This window comes from Protobothrops mucrosquamatus, unplaced genomic scaffold, assembly GCF_001527695.2.
Source record: "Protobothrops mucrosquamatus isolate PMUCROS unplaced genomic scaffold, P.Mucros_1.0 scaffold2877, whole genome shotgun sequence".
NCBI lineage: Eukaryota > Metazoa > Chordata > Lepidosauria > Squamata > Viperidae > Protobothrops > Protobothrops mucrosquamatus.
The window spans coordinates 162,068-182,667 of record NW_015388905.1 but is presented as its reverse complement, the minus strand read 5'-3'; the positions used below and the strand labels follow the sequence as shown (position 1 = coordinate 182,667).

The window sequence follows — 20,600 nt, the reverse complement described above, 5'->3', positions numbered from 1 at the left end:
CTTTTACCAGGTATTTCTTTATAAAAGAGATCCTAATCTCAATAAGATAAACTGCTTAAATAAAACTTGGTGAAAGAATAGGCTGAATAGCAGATTATGCTGGAACTATTTTAAAATAGTCTGCTTTTCAACAATTCTGTACTTGTATCCTCAAGGAAGCTGTTGTTTTAAACATTATCCAAGCATGCATTTACTTGGATTCTGTTTATTTTTAAAAAAAATATTAATTAGTATTGTATTGAGAAAAGTTGCTTTAATTTTGTTTATGTTTATAGGCAAAAATTAGCAAGGAGTCAGTAAACAGAACTTCTTCATCCTTCTAATCCTTTTCCCCTCCCCTTCTATATTTCATTTATTAGTTTATCTTCTAGGCGTTACATCTTACCCTTCTCAAATCTGCAGTGTATTGCGTAAAGAATCCAGGTGGCACAGATCAACTCCATTCACTCAAGGATGAGAAACAAATGCATATAGACAGAAATATATATATATGCCATTTTAAAAAGAAGGAGAAACAAAGCCACTTTTAACCTTCTATTTTATGTTTGTGAAAGTATGCTTGACTCAAGAAAATAATCTGCTGTATAGCTCTTCCACTAGTGAAATAGCTCAAGGCTGTCACAATTGTGCCTTTTAAACTAAAGATGTCTGTTGGTTCACTTCTCCCTCACAGGTAGTCCTTGACTTACAACAGTTCGTTTAGTGACCATTCAAAGTTACAACATCACTGAAACAAGTGAATGATGACTGTTTTTCACATTTACGACCACTGAGGCATCCCCATGGTCACACGATCAAACTTCATGTGCTTGGCAGCTGACTCATATTTATGACAGTTGCATGTGACCTTCTGACAAGCAAAATCAGTGGGGAAGCCACATTCACTTAATAACTGTGTTATTAGCTTAACAACTGCAGCGATTCACTTAACAAATATGGCAAAAAGGGTCATAAAATGGGGCAAAACTCACTTAATGACTGCCTTGTTTAGCAACAGAAATTTCGGTTCTCTTGTGGTCGTAAGTCAAGGACTACCTGTATTAAATAATCTGAGGTAAGGAGACAAAATTGATATTTAATCTTGTGGAAATTTTGCTAAAATTAGACTGAAATTATTTCTATAATAATGCCTTATAAGCTCATTTTAGCCTTAAATTTATGAACAAGTCAAGACACTCAGTGGCCTTCAGTAATTAATCCTGCAATTGATTTACTATATATTTTTCCTCACATTTATGGATTGTTGCAACATTCAAAACTACTTTAATTTCTGTTGCTGGATTTCTTAACACAAACTAAAGTATATTTAGTTTGAAATAAACTAGTATAGTTTGAACTGAGGTGTTAAAAAAAAAACTTTGCATGGACTGAAAGTTAACAGCTCAGCAAAACATTTCAAAGACTCCTACAATTAAGGTGCTTTTATTCAAGTCAGATCAGTATTTCAAAGTTTTTCCTATGGATTATTTTTATTTACACAAATCTCTTTCTGGGTAAGATATTGAATACATGTGTTTAAAGTTGGGGTTTTCTGCATAAGTTTGATTTGTTTTTCTTCATATATTGAGTTTTTAAAATTATGGATTTTTTAAAAAAAGTGTTTCAGCAATTAAGAATAGTATAGCATTACTTTATTTAGTAAATATAATTAGGTTTATTCATTCCTCTGCTGAAGTGGCATGGTTAAAGTAACATTTTATCTTTAAGTGGATCTAACAAGCAAACAATTGTGGAAAGTATTTATTGATGATTACAGTATTCAGCTTTAGAATATTTCCCTAAGTCAAAAGTAACTAAACAAATTCAATAATTTTTTGCTGAAAATTATGTTCTTTGGGTGAATATTAAATAACTTTCTGAAATATTTGCTTCTGAGAAAAATCCCTATATTTTTTCCAAATGACAATATATATACCTGCATGCATAAATGCAGACCTATACATAAGCACAAAAGGAAAAGAAAGCAAATTAATTCAAAACTATTTAATAAAAGTATAAATGCAGAGAATATGATCTACAAAATTAACACATTCCATCCAGACAATAATTAAGATCATTCAAAATAGGGAATTCAAACTTTAAGCAAAGTATACATATTTGGAATGTCTTGCCTTTAATTTTGGTGTGACAAATTTATTTTATCCAATAGGAATATAAAGTATATGAAATTTATTACTTTATTGTAGCTTTGTAAGAATTTTTCAAAACCTGTTTAATGTAATGAATTATTTATGTATATATGTATTATATATATGCATATGTACACACACATACATACACACAGGGCTTTTTAAGAGTCTCTTTTCCACCGCCTTGAGTTTGGACCGGTGCGGGAGTAGTTTGGGATCCTGGCGGGGAAATCTCTTGTCCTTACGTTCATTTTAAACCCTCCCCGATAAAGGCCACGCCCTCCCCGATAAAGGCCACGCCGGCCGGGCCTTTTTCCACGGCCTTGCGCCAAGACGGCGCAAGGCCGAGAAAAAAAGCCCTGCATACACATACATGCCTACAAATGTACAGTGTGTATGGGAAATATTAAAATAATGAATACACATAATACTTTTCTAAAATATATTTTCATTGTTTCTAAGCATTAAATTGATTTTGTCTGGGCCTCGTTATTCAAATGCATAAGCAAACAGCTTGTGTGCATGCTGTTTGTTTTAGTTGAAGAAATGCTAATTTTTGCATCCAGAGAGTTAAACATTTACATGGGTCTCTGAGTATAAGCAACTACGGTATCTTCTCTGTAGTTGTTATGCTTGTGCTTGCATTAAAATCCACATGAACTGAGAAAACACTTGAAATAAACTATTTTGTGAGGAGTTGTTCACTTGGATGCTCACTTCAGTCGAGTTGTGCCTTGTTTAGGTGGAGTAACTTCATTAATAGAAAACCAAATAGTCCCAATAATGAAAAGACTACTAGACTACTTAGAGTTTGGTGGATTCAATAGTGGACATGTGGGGACTAGGAAGTATGATAAATGAACAGATATGGAAAAAGCATTTGTAATGGACAAAGTCGATGGAGGCTTCTGGAGCAGTATTTAAAGCTCAGCCAGTAGAGAAGGAAGAGAAGGGTTGGTCAAAGTAACATTGAATCAGGTATTCCTTCAACTCATTTGAATGTTACTAAACTGTCCTTACTCAGTAACAGAACTGAGAACATTTGCACAGGGTTGCTACTGTGATTTGGTCTCTTTAATAGGTAGGTGCCTCTCTCTCGTCTTTCATCAGTATTAAATTGACTTTAGTGAAGCAAAGATTATTACTTTGAATGAATAGAATAGCCTTGCTTGACACACATCCAGCCAAATGCATATTAGAAGACCGTGCAAAGACAGTTCCCTTTTGTTAGAATAGGTATGATAGGGAGGTTTTTTTAATAATATGATTCCATACTTGGTGCCAAACAATAATTCACTTGAGGACTGGAGCAGGTTGGCATGTGGCACAAAATGGAGGCATCCCTATTAAATGGAGGCATCCCTATTTTAAATTAATTGTTCTAGTAATCCAACTGGGATTAGTGGTAATGGCATATTCTCAAAGTATACTTTTTGTCTATCTGGTACTGTGCTGATATGTTATTTCTTGTAATAGCTGGTTTTATATTCTTAGCTTTGTGGAGTATTCTGATTCTAGTGAAATCAATGTGCCTTTTCTCTTTAAAGCTTTCAGATATTTGGCTAATGCATCATGGAAAGAATATTAGCTTTGGCTGCACCACAGGCCTTAGCCTCAACCAACAGTCATCCAAAATCCCTGCCCTTTCAGCATAACCGATGGTGACTTGAAAAAGAGTAGGGAAGATTAACTGGGCCAGGATGTTGTACTTTTTTCATGACTTTTCATGAAAGATATTCGGTTGCAGCATAAATAATAAATAATTTGTAGATTGTTTAGCTTTGCCTACATGACCCTTCTTCTTCTTTTCTTTACAGTTTGAAAGAACATCACCGTTCTGCCATTAAAGTGATACGCCGTATGCAGTATTTTGTGGCAAAGAAGAAATTTCAGGTGAGTTGTTGAAAAAGTACTTTTTTTAAAAAGAATCTCCTTTTTTCTCCTTTTTTTTAGTTCTTGCTTCTTTTAAGTCTTAAACAAGGAAAAGCCAGGGAAATCCATTTTAATATCAGGGAGCTATTCTTACTCTTCTCTCTGTTCTTCAATAGGGTGACTGTTTATCAGCAAGTTACTCAACTGTGGATGCAATGGGAACAGGCTAAATTTCTGAAATGCAGCCTGAATTAAAATGTTATTTTCTACTAATGGACTTGACCTTTCCCCTTTTGTTATCTCTGTCTCCTTCCAATGCAAACATTCTCATATGTCTTCATTAATTCTGAGCTGTGTCGTGCTGATTTAATGGACCTAGAGATTAGACCTCTACCTTAACCTTGTTTCTATCTCATATTAGCTGATATCCTGATACAAAGCCTAGAACCAAAATTAACATTTCTTGGGATTATAGGCATATTGTCCTGAATTTTTCTAAAATTGTTTACCTTGGAATTAAATAGCATAGACAAAACCATGTTTATTGCAAGCAAACAAGCAAAGAATGAGTAAGTGAGCCTATTATTCTAGCATGATTCAGCGAGTGAAAAAATAATAATGGTTGAATTGAAATACTAGTTTAAGAAAACAGGTGTTTATGGTACAGATGTTAGTATTACATAATTACTATTGCATATTTTATTTTTCCCCTACCCCCCCCTTTGCCAATCTAGAAAGAGACAGTTGCACTGAGAAGTAATAGAAGTCTTACTCAGCTTTTTTCTCTACATTCTAAAATTCAGCGAGCATTTTCTACAAACTTTTAAACACATATTTCCAACCAAAAGGGCTGAAAACTGCTTTTTTTAAAGAATACTATAAGTTCATATGAAGTATAATTCTGTATTTGATTATTTTCTGGTGCTCCTAGGAACTCAAATTGTGGCTAGAGAAAGTTTTCAACAAAAAGTGTAGGAGGTCTTAATCTGATGAAGATCTTATAAATACTTATTAAAAGATGTATTCTTCTTAATAATTAAGCAGAAGTAGGCACCCCATTTTATTATTGTGATTATGATAAGGTTGTATCTGAAGCCACACACATCCTCAAAGATCACATTTGATCATTTACAGAAACTTCAACTATGTTCATCTTCCAACAACAGGGAACTTAGGCTTTGTTTTTTAAATTACAAAGCAGTTTTTAATCAAGATAATGGTAAATTGATAAAACTGGCTAATAATAATATCATCATTGATTGGAAACAGCATAGAGAGAAGAAAACTCAACAGAGCAATTTGTATAGCCATTCATCTCTCTACAATTGCAGCCTTAGAGCATGCTTCAGTTTACTGGGGAAGGAAATGAAGCTGGTATTATCATGACCAGTAAAGTAATTTATTTCCTTCTATCTGGCTTCATCAGAGGAAGAGTTGAGAAGAAGAGCCATACCACTGGTTCTACTACAAGGTCAACATCATCAAGTTCTTTCTTACACAAATGCCAAACATATATTCTTTTTATTGATTTAATTGAGCAAAATAGAATTTATGCTGGAACATTTCAGGTTTCTTCACATCTTTTTCCATCTTTCCAATTAAAATTCATTTAAAGCTATGCAATCAGTACAACTAAGAAATCGAATTTGGACTCATAAAAAATTACTAAAATATCTCTTCTCTAGTGAGTAACAGAAAATTGTTTTCCATATCTGATCCACAAAATGAGACCTATCTGTAATCAGAAGTAGTGACTTAAGTGTTCAAGGAGCTGTAGAGTTTCAAAGAATCATCCTACAAGTATAAATATCTACCTATTGTGCTATTTCTTTTTGGGATAAGCAACGTTATGCTAAGCACTCAAATTAATATAAAGTAGTAACAAAATAATAAAAGGCAGGAGGTAAGGGGAAAGAAATTTAACTAAAACCAGTTTATACCAACACTATTCATTATACTGCTCCATGCTTAGATATCCACTAAGTCTTAATTAATTAATACATTGTCTCTTGTTCTTTGAATTTCTCATCTTTCTCTTGTTGACGAACTCATGAATTCTGCCCAACCATACCTTTCTTTCTCTTTCCTCTGAAACCTTCATATTTGTTTTCCAATTCAGTCCTCCTTGATTCTCTTCATATGACCAAATGTATTTCTTTTGTACTGGTCATTCACTTCTGTGCTCAGTCCATTTTTAATCTGCTTTTTCTCCATTTGAGCATCTGTCCTGTTTTTTTCCACTCTAATTAAAAATTAACAGACCACATAATGCCTTCTATCTCTTTATTAGTACTTGTACATCTTATAATTTCTCTGTTTCCCTATGTTTAGAAAAAAATTCTATCAAATTACAAAATATCTGTTTGCTTCAGTTTGTTGCTATTTATATATAGCTTGCAAGCCTTCACTCAATTCCCTATCAAAACAGTTTCCTTATTCATTGATTCATTAATGTTTCATTCCCTATTCCTTGTTGTATCAGTTTATTTAGAAATCTTTCACCTTAACAAGCAATACAACACTGTCTGCATAAAAGGTCCACTTGTCTCCATATCCCCAACTATCATACTTCATAACAAGCTTTCCTTATGCTTCTCTATATAAATGCATTAAGGAGATCGTGGACGTCACTCATCCTTTTCTTGTTCAAATTGAACTATTCCCTAAGCATTCCATTTGTTGTCACATATGTTTTACTTCTCTCATATAGCATTGTTATCTCATTCACAAACATACTTCAGGTCTGTGTTCATGCAAAATATTTCATATTTCAAATCTCTTATCATATGCTTTCTATAAATCAACAAGCATACATTAAACTTCGTCACATTCACATAAGAAGGCAAAGGCCTTGCTAAAGTTCAAATATCTGCTCGGCACACTTCCTGCTTTGAATAAAGCTGTGCTATATTTGCCAAAACGTTTTTTCACAGTCATGTCTTACATGCTTTTGATCAGAATTCAGCCATGCACTTGATAAATTAATCCTTCTGTAGTTTTGCATTCACTCTTGTTAACATTCTGTTTTTGTAATGGAGTAATAATGGCATTCTTCCAATCATCAGCAATGCATATATTCTTTGCAAAGACAATTAAACAAGTCATACAGTCATTTCATAAGCAAACTACATTGATATTTTAACACTGATATGTTCCCTTTCATTTATTAAAACAGATTTGCCAAATGTTTGAAAGAGAGGAACATCAAGAATCAGGGAGCACAGAACTCCAAAATCTGTGGGAATGTTCTGGAATTTCCATTTTATAGAGCAGCTTCTCCAATATAGAGAGCGACATTTCAGATATATTAGACCAGTGTTTCTCAACCTTGACAATTTTAAGGCATGTGGACTTCAACTCCCAGAATTCCACAGCCAGCATTGCTGGCTGTGGAATTCTGGGAGTTGGAGTTCACATGCCTTAAAATTGTCAAGGTTGAGAAACACTGTATTAGACAGTAATATCAGAACATCTTGCTTTAATTTAATATTTCTTGAAGGCAACAGGTTAGGGAAAACGCTCATAGTATATTTACAGTCTAATATTTTTATAGTATGGTTAGTCACTTCTTTAATAAATATTTATTTAAGAAGATAAGAAGAAACCTATCCCATCAAATCAAAAGTCCATCGAATGCAGCATCCTGCTTCCTGCAGTAATAAACCGGATATCTCTGGGATATCTACAAGCAGGACACGACCACTAGAACAGTTACTAAAATAAATAATAAAAGCTACTGTACAAGTTTAGGGGCCCAGTAATAACAGTGTCTGTTGTGGCTTTCAGTGATGTCACCAGACACTCTTGATGTATTTATAGCTTTAGATTTCAAAGTGTCACCACAAACTGGGCAGTGCTTTACACGTAATTCAGTTACCTTGCTATCAATCAAGAACTATGTATGCAATTTTCTGTAATCACTTCAGAGGGCTTTCTGGCAAACAAAATAGTTCAAAGTTCTTTGTACTTCAAAGAATGTTACACACGCTTGGACTTGACCATTGTTTGGTTATACTACTCAGAACTTCCTGCAGCTGGTCCTTCCCTTTCTGCTTTTCCATTTTGACTCCGAGGGAAACTTGGTAGAAGAATAGCATGCCTCAGCATGAAAGCATAGAGAACAACAGAGTGTGCCATTCTCTAGCGTGCTTTCCACAAGAGTTTTCCTCATGTTATACAGAAAAGTGTACCTTATTGAATATCATCGTTGCCCTGTTTTGTTAGTCTAAGTATAAGCCCAACTAAGTAAAATACTTAAGTAAACACTGATTATACACTGAGGTGCATGGAACCCTGTTATCTTCCCATTGAAGTGATACCTATTTATCTACTCGCATTTGCATGCTTTCAAACTGCTAGGTGGGCAGGAGCTGGGGTAAGTCACGGGAGCTCACCCCATCATGTGGTGCTCAGGTCTTGGACCCGGGCTGCCAGCTCACAAGCTCCACATTTTTAATCACTGAGCCATTGAACCCCCACTTTTGACTCTGTAAAGTTGGCCACATTGATTAGATTTCATGTGAAGTACTGTTGATTGGATAATGAGATAATTCATTAGCTTTATTCCCGAAACAAGCAGACGTTTGGCCAGATAATGCTTCCAATCTCCAACTGCACTTGGTTTGTTAGTATACAGATTGCCGTTTTAAAGTAACTAGAACTTAACTCCTGATGATCTTAATTAAAATGGTTGTATGATAATTGTATGATTATATTTATCTTTCAAACTTGTTTCTGAGAGCAGAAGAAACAGGGAAATCAGATCTGAACAGAGATCTAAAAGTAACTAGTCACAATTTGTTTTGATGTTTTATTTCAAAGTAGTAGGATCCTCCACCTAGGAATTCCACTAGCATTGCTTCCCCAAAATCATCTGCCATTCTTTTATACAAAAACATGCACATTATAAAAATGAATACCAAATCCTTACAGCAGAGAACTTAAAAAGAAAAATAAAACTTGCTAATAAGCTACATGGAAAATAATAAAATATGAATATCTGTGGTTCAGGCATAAATTGGATATTCATTGATCTGCAGGTTGGTCTGCTCAGATTATTCCTTTTCTAGTAGTTTGTTGCTTGGGTGCCTATATCCACATGCCATTGTAGGAGGAGAAAAGCAGGACACTATTTTACCTAATAGAGATCACTCTTTGGGGTCCAGTCTAATTTATTATAGCTTTAGCTATTAAATTCTATTGTGCAATCTGTTATTCAGTTTGGAGCAGAGTGACTTCTATTTTCCCAGATGCATGCATTCTGCTGCCTTCTAGCATAAGAAACTGTGAGGCCACTTTAACATTCAGTAATTTTAAAAGAGGTTTTATATAGATTAGTATAATTTCCTAAAATCCCTAATTTTTGTCTGTTATATGAAGCACTTCATTTTAAAAGTAGATGAAGAAATTTTCCTTAACATTTATAAAATTATGAAAGAGTTTAAAGTGTATTGAACAACAATACTGTATATCACGTGCAGTGGTGAATTTATTCCAAATACTTGAATACTACCCAGTTGAATTTATATGGATTGTTCAAATTATGAAAATCTCTGCTTTACCATGTTATAATAGATGTGCAGGTTAATGGAACACTATAGACTACATGAAAATAAGTCAACAGAGCTTTGCCCCTCACACACATACACACACACACACACACACAGAGAGAGAGAGAGAGAGAGCGAGAGAGAGAGAGACTTGCAACAGGTTGTTATCAATATGGTGCCTTTTATGGGGTGAAATGATAAGTGAGAATATGTAATATATCAGAGATAATGAGACCACTAAGTAAAATATCATCACTCTCACAACTTTATAACCAATAAGAAAAAAGATGGTTTTTTTTAAAACCAACTTCACTGACTTCCAGTTTGTTTCTAGGCCTAATTTTTTACCTTCAATGCTCTAAATACATTAGGACAAAATATTTAACAATCTAGTTCCTTAACTCATGAAAAGGGCTTTCTGCATGTACAGCCATCTAGATATATCACTTAAACACAAGGAATAAACATTTTAACAAAGAACCTGAATTACACCCATTAGTCCTTATCTGTACTATGTAAAATTACATGAAAAAGCTGTGGAAATGAAAAGATTAGCTTTCTATTTTTCCTTATTTCAACTAACAGCCACATAGGTGTGGCATGCTATACTGGGATTTGAAATACTATTATGGTTATTATTTTCTATTTTCACAGCAAGCTAGGAAGCCTTATGATGTACGCGATGTGATAGAACAATATTCTCAGGGTCATCTCAACTTGATGGTCCGAATAAAAGAGCTTCAAAGAAGGTATGGTCGAGAATTCATCTTCTAAACTTAATGATTTTATTTTTTTTTTAAATGTATATTCTGAACAAGCCCGGTATGGTATCCTTACTGCCCCACATTAAATGCCATCAATTTTTAATTGTGAAAACAATTTCTGCCACTGTATCTTACAAATATGCAGGATTATAGAGTGCCCCATGACCTTACACCCAGTTCTAAAATACTTCCTTACCTGCATGGAACTTCAAGTGTTAATGTATCTGATCTGATCACTCCCTGAGGAAAAGGAATTAAGAATGCAATGGGCAATAGAAGCCAGGTTGGAAAATGTGGCATGACAGTGTTTTCATATTGAGAAGGTTAACAGATTGCTTGAAGCCCTGGTGTGTTATAACTAGGCTTTACTGAATAAGTTACTGTTGGCTGGATTCTTACAATATGCTAAGCCATAAATTATGTTTACAAACCAGGACATATTAATCCAAACCATGGCTGGCTAAGGAATTCTGGGAGTGAAAATCCAAAAGTCCTAAAGTTGCCACATTTGGAGACCCCCTGACTTAGAATGATGCATGAACCCAAATTATCCCACTTTTCTCCTGCCTTCCCTTTTATTTCTTCAACTTGATTGTAAGATCTTCACAAATAAGAAACTTCATCCTTCATCTCCCATGTATTTAAGAATCTCATTTATTTTATCAACTAGTGTCTTTAGAGCATAGTTTAAAAAAATTCCACAAATTACATAAAAAGAACGTTATTTTATAATTGCTTTATTGCAGCCAAAAACTATTTTGAACTCATGAGCCCAACATCTCCATATCTCTATGGAAATGTTAACATCAGGAAGTGTTAATAGACAACACTAAATCTTTAGTGAATGAGTAACTTCTTCATGGAGCCTTTTAGCTCACATACCATATCTCTAAATATCACAATAAAAAGTTCATTTTGCAAATAAACCAATAACTATGTAAAACCTTTCATTATTGGTAGGAACACACAAAACAAACACACTTGTTTTCAATTGTCCATGTTTCACCTGGGGGAAAACTTTTGGTTTCTTATTTTATACATTTTTTTTCTTTCTCTCTAGATTGGACCAATCTATAGGGAAGCCATCACTATTTATTTCTCTCTCAGGTAAGTTACCATCCTAGAAAAACACAGAATATATCTTAAATACATTACTTTTCCTAAAATAAAAAAATCCTCATAGAAATAGCAATTTATCCAACCAATGGACAAACCCATGACAAAAAAAATCAGAACAGAATCAAAAGCACTGAATGAATTAAATTTAAAACAAATTAATTAAAATAGCTAATACAATTATTCTCATGCTTTTAAAAAAAATTGGCTTCTGCCACATTAAAAGTTACAATTAACATTGTAAAAGTTATGGTTCAATAGCACTATTTTGGGAAGTCTGAGGAATGCATCCAAGATTTTGAGTGCTACCTGGATCCCTATTGGATATAGCAATTGAATTAGTTGTGCTCATCATTATAGTTTTTATAATTTATAGTGAAACCATAGTATCACTATATTTCTTTTGTGGGAAATAAGATAAGATAACCTTTATTGTCTTTTTTTTTTACTGTGGGCACAACGGCACACATCAAAAATGAAATTTAATTGCCCGCTCTCAAATTGAACACATACATGACACACACCTAACATACTATATACAACATATGCATAGACCCACACCCCTACATATACATAACAAATAAATATTAAACACTGTTCATCTTGAAAATATAATGGAAGGAGGAAGCTTGAGAGTTCACAAGGTTAATGCTGTATGGAATGGAACTATGGCTGAATCTGGATGTGCTGCTACGGATACCACGAAGCCTCCTCCCTGAAGGTAACAAGGAAAACAGTTCATGAAGAGGATATGCAGTGTCCCAGACAATCTTGCAGACCCTGCTTAAGCAACACTTCTGTGCTATGTCCTGGATGGGAGGGAGGGAACTGCCAATGATCTTTTTGGCCATTCTCTGCACCGCCTTCCTGTCTGAAGCAGTGATGCTTCCAAACCAGACTGTGATGCTGTATGACAGGATGCTCTCGATCGTCCCCCTGTAGAAAGTGGTAAGGACAGGAGAAGGAAGATGTGCTTTTCTCATGCGACGCAGAAAATGCAGGCGCTGCTATGCCTGCTTCATCAGTTTCTCACTGTTGAGCGACCAAGCCAGCCTACTCGTTAGCTGCACACCCAGGAATTTGATGCTGGTAACCCTCTTCACAGGTGAATCATTAATGCACAGAGAAGTGTGGCTGTGCCTGGCTTTTCTGAAATTGACAATGATCTCTTTGGTTTTTTCATGAATACATATTAACATTTCATGGATGATGATCATCATCATCATAAGCACACCAGCATTCTTCTTACTTTTATTGTTCTGTATTTTGTTTTGGTGTTTTTGAATCAATCTTGACAGATAGAAGTGGTTTGCCATTGCTACATTCTGCGATGTTTTTCAGCTTCCCAGTCTAGAGCTGAGAGAATGTGAGTGGCTCAGAGTTACTCAACAGTAACTTATGTGCCTAAGAGAGGATTGGTCTTTCTTAGGCACATAAGGGCCTCTCTGCTCCTAGTCCAGGGTTAGGCAACCTTGGCTCTTTTATGACTCGTGGACTTCAATTCCCAGAATTCCTGAGCCAACCATGCTGAGGGGAAAGGGAGAGTTTCCAAGCTGAGCCATGCTGGCTCAGGAATTCTGGGAGTTGAAGTCCACGAGTCATAAAATAACCAAGGTTGCCTACCCCTGTCCTAGTCCAACACCTTAACCATTACACCACATGGACTCTCATTCATGCTCTATTGTACTTTTCAGCTAAACTAGTGTTAAATTTAATTTAAATTTATTAAACTGAATGCACTAATTCTTCTGATTTAAAGCATCACATGAACTCAAGGTGCAGTCTGAATTTGAGTCCATTCAAAGCAAGGCTTGAATTGATGCTAATAAATGAATTTAAAAAACTGCTGTTAATGTAATAAAATTACCCATCTGTCAGCAGGATTCAATTAAATAGCTCTGCTAGACTAGTTAAATACAATTGCATGGCTTCATTCTATACTATTGTAACACTTGATATTCATCTAGAAGTGTCCTTTCTATGCAGAAAAAAATAAAGATCGAGGGAATAATACAGTTGGTGCCCGGCTGAACAGAGTCGAAGACAAGGTAGGCCTAAATTAAACTTTCAATAATAGTTGTATTTTACTGCATAACAAAAGCACACCAGCACATTCTTTTCCTTCCTGATTATTAAAAAAATGCAACCTAATTGTGAGGACATGAACATAGTCAACCAATTTAACAAAGGCAAATTTGTAGAAAATAAAAATATAATTCCATATGAAGATTTCATTTCTAATGAATTGTTTGAAAATGGAAATGGAGGATATGATCTATAACATTTTGCAGTATCTGTAAATGGAGATATATTGTTGAGTATGCTTAAATCCCTCAGATTTAAAGCCTGTGATCTAGTTTGAGGGTTTATTAATTTAATCATTTAAATCAATTGAAATATTTGTTTTTGTGCTATGCCCCATCTTACTCATTATCAAAGGACAACTTAATATGAATATGCAGTATGTTATTGTTACAGCAATTAAAATGCAGTCTAATGTCTGGAGTTATCCATATGTCCTGGCTTGTTTCAACTTATTTGTGCAATTTCTTCTGATTACAGTGGGGGGGGGGGGGAATTACATCACTGTAGAGCTGACAGACAATTGAAAGAAAATCCTTCCCAAAAGACATGGAATTAAATATAAACAAGACAGAGAAGGAAAGAGAAAGGGGTGGGAATTGCTAATAATTTAACCAAAACAATGAATATTTTCCCATAATGAACCAACATAGTTACACAAGTGAAAGGAGCCTGAAAGGATATAATAATTTTATAAGAGCAGGTCCAGCTTTCTCATTTATTATCATCACTGCTGAAACGGTTTTCTTCACTTCCCTTTCCTTCCCTCTACACTGATGGACAGAGGAATAATTGCCAATTGGTGTCTTATTATAGCTATTGAACAATGGCGCGAGAGAGAAATGAGAGGAGGAAGCTTCAAGGGTTCTTTTCTGGGAAATCTTTCTGGGTGAAGTAAATCTGTTTTCTTGAAATGGATTGGATAAAGGTATCCCATATGCAGGCATTCTTAGGGATGTTGGAATCTGCCCCATGAGTTGAACTAAACAAGGAAGTTGTTCATTGATTGCCAGCTGGAAACCATTTTCAATGTATAGCTAGTGCCATGTCAATTGATATGGTACTCATAAATGGAATATCACTTAAATATACTTTGAAATGTCTGAGAACTTTTTAAAAACTATAACATTTCAATTCATTGACACCTGTGCTGTTGTTGGCCAGATTCCACCACATATCGTTCACTCTGTTCCTTTTTTTTAGAGCTGTACACACATTTATTATATGTATTTTAAGAATCATCCAAGCAAGAATCCTGCTTTTTGCATCCTCGTCTTTTATAAGACCAATACCTGCACATCTTTGTACATTTTATATTATCATCTCTTCTACAGGTAATATGTGATCAAGGGCAAATGCACAGGAGAGGTTGATATACTAACTGATTTTTAGAGTAAGGTTGCTTTTGGATGTGATTACATTTTGCTGCTACATTTGCATGTGGCTGCATGTGTGTGGACTTTTGAGTCGAGTCCTGACCCTTGGCAACTACATGAAAACTCAATGTAGGTTTGGGACAATAATTCAGAAGTGGCTTGCCATTGTCTTCTTCCTAAGACTGAGTGGAATGATAGATCTTACCCAGTTGGTTTCATGAGTAAGACAGGATTAAAAATACCAATCTCCTGATTTTTAATCCTGGTATCTTTAACCACTACATCAAATTGGCTTGCTCTTTTGTATTTTTTACCATGCTGTAAACGCTTACCCACTAACAGGAAGAATACACTGCAAGGCTATTAGAATCCTACTAAAGTGGTTAATACTTTCAACTGTCTTTATATGCAAACCGTACAAAGCTCAAGATCTATTTAGAATAAATCTACAAATTCTGTGATACCAATCATCAAAACGAAAGTGGAAAATATTAAAAAGGTAGTAGCACATGAAATAAACACCAGTATTGCTGTCATTTATGAGCTGGTATTCTGCAAATTAGATGTTAGTGTTGTAAGTAATGAAGAAGGCGATAAGGTCTGGAAAACTGAGCTGGTATTTGGTATTCTTTTAAATGATGCAAGTCCTGTTTTGTCTAGCATTAGAGAGATAATCTGATAAGGACAGCAAACATTAAAGTAAAATCACATTCATTTTGTAAGAAATTTGCTTAAATGTTTGAGATGGAGTAAAATATCATGAAATTCCAGGGGGAAAAAATTAGTACCTTAGGTATAGACCTTAAAGATAGAAATGGATATTAACCTATGTTTTTTTTTCAGTAGCTTCCAGGATTTTTTTCTGGTAATCCATTAAAGTTTAAACCATCTATAGTATTTACTTTAAAATAGTAAATCTAATTACAATTTTTTATTCTCTTTTATATATAAAAGATAAAGCTAAATGTCACATGTCGGTTTCAGCTTGCTTTAGTGGGTGCTGCTGATTAATTTGAATTCTTTACAAAGCCAAGATCTAAAAGGAATTTTATTCTCAATTAATCCTAATCTATGGCATGCAAGGTCAATTTACTTCTGTTTTTATTCTCCTTCCATTAGCAAGCTTTTTATTATTATTCATGCCAACTTTTGCTTTAAAGTTTGATTTACTCTGGTGGATCAATTGATACCTTTTTCTTCTTTTGTTTATTTCAGGTATGCTTTTATTGCATTTATTTTTATTTTTTATATTTTATTTATTTCATATTTATTTTTATATTTTTAATACAAATATTGTTAAAACATTGATGTAGAAAGGAATTTTTAATGGCAGAAAGTAGGACAGAAATAAGTGTGTGTTGTATACTGGTAGTACACATTTATGAATCAAATCTGATCTGTTAACTAGTGTTCATACCTTGGTTATACAGGGTTATTTTGAAGGAGTATTCAGTACCGTAATTACAAATGCTGCAAAATATGGTTGCCCAAACAGGACTGTAATTTTATGTCTCCAATATTAAAAGATCTGTAAATTTTATTGTAAACAACCCCAGGTCAAGTAGGTGAGATGGGCAGTGTAGAAGTGTAATGGATGGATGGATGGATGGAGGGAGGGAGGGAGGGAGGGAGGGAGGGAAGGAAGGAAGGAGGGATGGGAGAAGGAAGGAAGGAAGGAAGGAAGGAAGGAAGGAAGGAAGGAAGGAAGGAAGGAAGGAAGGAAGGAAGGAAGGAAGGAAGGAAGGAAGGAAGGAAGGTTAGCTGTATTCCAGGCTCAATTCATGATATCGGCATTTACTTTTAAAATAGAAACGAGGGGGTAACCATATCATTATATATCTGCATGATTATTATGTACTGTCAGACTGTTCCTTTTTTGGGAATACCCCACTGCAGACGTCTCTTTTGGGGAAATATACATGTAAGGTTTTCCCTTGTCATTATTCTCTAATTTTGAAATATTTTTCCCATAGAATGGGAAAAATATTTGGTTGCCAGTTGCTGATAATCAAACAGAGAGTTAAGATACTTCTCTTTAATCTTTTAAACTAATTAAATTGAGTTATAGGCTAACGCAGAACATGACACTAGGACAAAGAGGAAAAGATTCATCACAGATCTTATGGTCTTCAAGGAAAGCTGGAAAGGCAGTGAGGTATTGTTGTTGGGTTAGCTAATTAGTGTGGAATATTGTCATATTTTTCAGCATATTTCTTATTTTATGCTTGGGGTGGGCATGTGCCTAAAAAGACTGCACCAGAGATCATTGAAAGGTTGGGAAATGAAAATCCTGCTTTAGTAGTTCAAATACTGTGACTCTGTTTAGGGAAGCAGGTTAGCAGTGGCGTGTAGCTTTTTTATTTAATATCTGGAGTAGTGCCAAGAAGTCTTAGGTTTCATATATAAAAAGCAGCCTGTATTCATTCAGGAAGTAACCAGGCTTGGTACAAGAAATCTGCAGGGAAGAAGTTAACAAAGCTCTTTCAACAATTAAGCCAATTTTATTTTCCCCAGTTTTTAAAATCCCAATATTTAACCCAGCTCATTCCTGACCAAAAACAAAAGAAACAAGATAAATTCTTGTAGGAACATTGGATGCAGAAAATATATTTTTATGTTATACAATATATGAATATATTTTATGTTTTTATAAAATAATATAAAAAATAAGCTTATTTTACAATATAGCCCTCACTGAAAAGTTTACTGTAAATGTTCTTTTGAATTTGTGAGGGCAGCATGGAATAGAAAGTCCTTTCAGATAAGACTTTTATTTGTGCAGTTTTTAGATGGATTCTTACAAGTCATCTTTCATTTGGAACCATTTTACTTTCTCCTTGATTACGTCATCTTGATTTTCTTACCAAAGAAAGTACGCTAAGGAGACAAAGATGACATAATTGTATACTGCTTTTAATTAGTAATGGTTAGAGCTCTTCCTCTGGAAACAATCTGAGTTACTACCTGTTTTAAATATTTGAAAAGTGGTAATTCATTTGAATTCAATCAATCAGTCAATCAGAATAGAGCTGGACGGGACCTTGGAGGTCTTCTAGCCCAACCCCTGCTTAAGCAGGAAATCCTATACCATTTCAGACAGGTGACTGTCCAATCTTTTCTTAAAAACCTCCAGTGATGAAGCATCTACAACTTCTGAAAGCAAGCTGTTCCACTGGTTAATTGTCCTCACTGTTAGGAAGCTTCTCCTTGATTCCAGGTTGCTTGTCTCCTTGATTAGTTTCCATCCATTGTTTCTTGTCTTGCCTTCTGGTGCCTTTGTGGCAGCACCTCAAATATTGGAATACTGCTATCATGTCACCCCCTAGTCCTTCTTTTCTCTAGACTGGCCATACCCAATTCCTGCAATCGTTCTTCATATGTTTTTGTCTCCACACCCTTAATCTTCTTAGCNTTATGGGCAATGTGATTGGCACGATTGGCCTACTTACCAAGGGGTCATCGTCATAGTCGCTCTCCTGCATCCCCGGCTTGTCCCCCTGTGAGGTCGGAGTTCCCCCTCTTGGGTTTGGGGTTGGGAAAAACTCCATGACCTTCGCAGTTTTCAGGGCTGAGTCCTTGGCTGGGGTAAGGTCTCATCAGATAGTCTCATCAGCTTCCTTCCGGACAGTTGGATAGATCTCATCGGCTTCCCTCTGGACAGTTGGTCTCCCTTCTTGGCTAGGGTTTTCATGCAGCACTCCAGAGCGTGATGGCCCTCTTTGCCACACTTGAAGCAGGCTGTTGAGCACAGTTGAGCTGCTGTGGATTTGGTTGCCTCTTCTTTCTTTTCCGGGTGAGACCTCTTCCAAGTATTCCCCGATTGGTATGGGTTGTGGTTCTGGTCAATCTCTTCTTCTTCGGCCAGGATGCAGCAGTCATGTAGGTGGACTGGGGCTCCGCAGGTGTTGCAGGCATTGTACGGGTCATCATTGAGCCCATCCTGGAAACAGCTCACCAGGATGTCCTCAGGCCAGTTGAGGCAGCATGCCAGGTCTCGGAACTCCTCCATGTATTCAGCTATGAGACAGCGCCTTTGCCTGACTGTTTTTATGTGATCTCGCGCCTTTTGATCGGCTAGATGATCTGTGAAATGCCGCCTCAGGGCCAACATGAAGCAATTGAAGTCCCGGAGCTCTGAGGCGTTGGAGTTGTGCAGGGTCACCATCCAATGGACTGTGGCGCCTTCCAGACACTGACTCTAGCTTCCTCACTGGGGAGGGTCCTGCCATACACTTGCATGTAGGTGAGAATGTGAGCAAAGGGTCCCCATCAAGCTTCACTCTGAGGGGGACCAGCTTCAGTTCAGGTTCAGGTGGTGGGGCTCTTCCCCTGGCTGCTCAGGGAGCATTTACTCCTAAGGGCCCACCCTATTGAGGGGAAGCTGGGATGGCTGCCACTGTCTTGGTAGAACTGACTACTCTGGTTGCAGTTTCAGTAATCACCAACTCGCTCTTGTGTCCCGTAGCTTCTTTGAGCTGCTCCTCACTTCTTCCCCTGAGCCTGAAACATTTCCACCATAAAGTGCATTGCCTGCTTCAGGATCTGGTTGGCAAGGTCTTGCTCCCACTCGGTCTTCTCGTCATCATAGAGTAGTTCCATCTCACATTTCCAGCCTGGTTTTCGACTGCCCCAGATGAAGGTTATGCATTGGGTTCTTCCATCCCAATCCTCTCTCTTTCCAAAGCCAATTGACCACCTCAGTCTTGTGGATTCCTCCATGGCGGCTGTCTCCCCCGTCTATTTGGAGGGACTCTCTTCAGGATGAGTCTTGGTGGCAGACTCTTTCCAGCACTCGGACTCATCCTAGTCTCTGCATGGAGTGACATGGTGTGCACGGTCCCCACAGTAGGGCGGACGCCTCTCGGGTTGACCACTTTGCAGACCTTGCTTAATGTAAGGTCCTGCCTCAGCTAGTACTCCCAAGAAAGCTGAAATCTTGAAACAGGCATTATTTCAAACAGGAACTTTTATTGAGAGTCAGTGAAAACAGAAAGGCAAAACAAGATCTGAGGGATTCCTGTGTAAACCATTACATTAAAGTTTCCCTTCACAAACCCCTCCCCAGTGTCCAACTGTCTAGCTGTCTCCAGCCAATCCACAAGTGTGAAATTGTCATGGGAATTGGAATGATAAGGAGTAATTCTCAGGCACTGTGTCTTCCTTTCACAATGGCTTGGAGATAAGGCAGATGACTCCTAGCATATTCCTCCCCCTCTTCACACCCAAAGCGATGCATCAAAGGTAAAGAGAACAAAGTAAAGGAAATACATCCGTGAGCCCCCCTCCCAATAGAATGAAACCTCCCCCCTCCCGTCAGAATGGCAAAGCCCCAAAAATATGATTTTGAAGGAGTTTACTATTTCTACTCATGCATAGAAAATGAGATTGTATGTTGTAATGGACTGTTGTAGATTGAAATCCATCTCTTTATGTTTTCTTTTTGTTTTGTTTTTTGACACCTTTGTATCATATGTAATATCAAAAAGTTAGCCTCTAAGTGACTAATACTTTTGTACAGGTGCATATTATTGTTGAACAATAAAGCTACTTTTGTCAACATTGAGCAAAGAAAGAACAGGACAGTGGTGGGGGGGAGAAGAATTCACTCTAATTTTAAGTTAGGTAAAAGTTCTGAGGCAATGTCAAATAGTATCATATAATTCTGTTTCAGGTTACAATAGGCCATTGTTCAAGATTAGCTTCAGATCTATT

At 36.2% G+C, this 20,600-nt stretch overlaps 1 protein-coding gene across 1 annotated transcript in view; it reads left to right on the top strand.

Annotated features, from left to right (window-relative positions):
• Positions 1-3,027: 3,027 nt before the first annotated feature.
• LOC107296579 (potassium voltage-gated channel subfamily KQT member 1-like) overlaps positions 3,028-20,600 on the top strand; it is a 118,692-nt gene continuing 101,119 nt past the window's right edge. The window contains exons 1-5 of the mRNA XM_015825910.1: positions 3,028-3,092; positions 3,947-4,022; positions 10,205-10,299; positions 11,375-11,421; positions 13,417-13,478. Coding sequence (XP_015681396.1) covers positions 3,028-3,092; positions 3,947-4,022; positions 10,205-10,299; positions 11,375-11,421; positions 13,417-13,478 — 345 coding nt within the window. The remainder of the gene's footprint in view (positions 3,093-3,946; positions 4,023-10,204; positions 10,300-11,374; positions 11,422-13,416; positions 13,479-20,600) is intronic.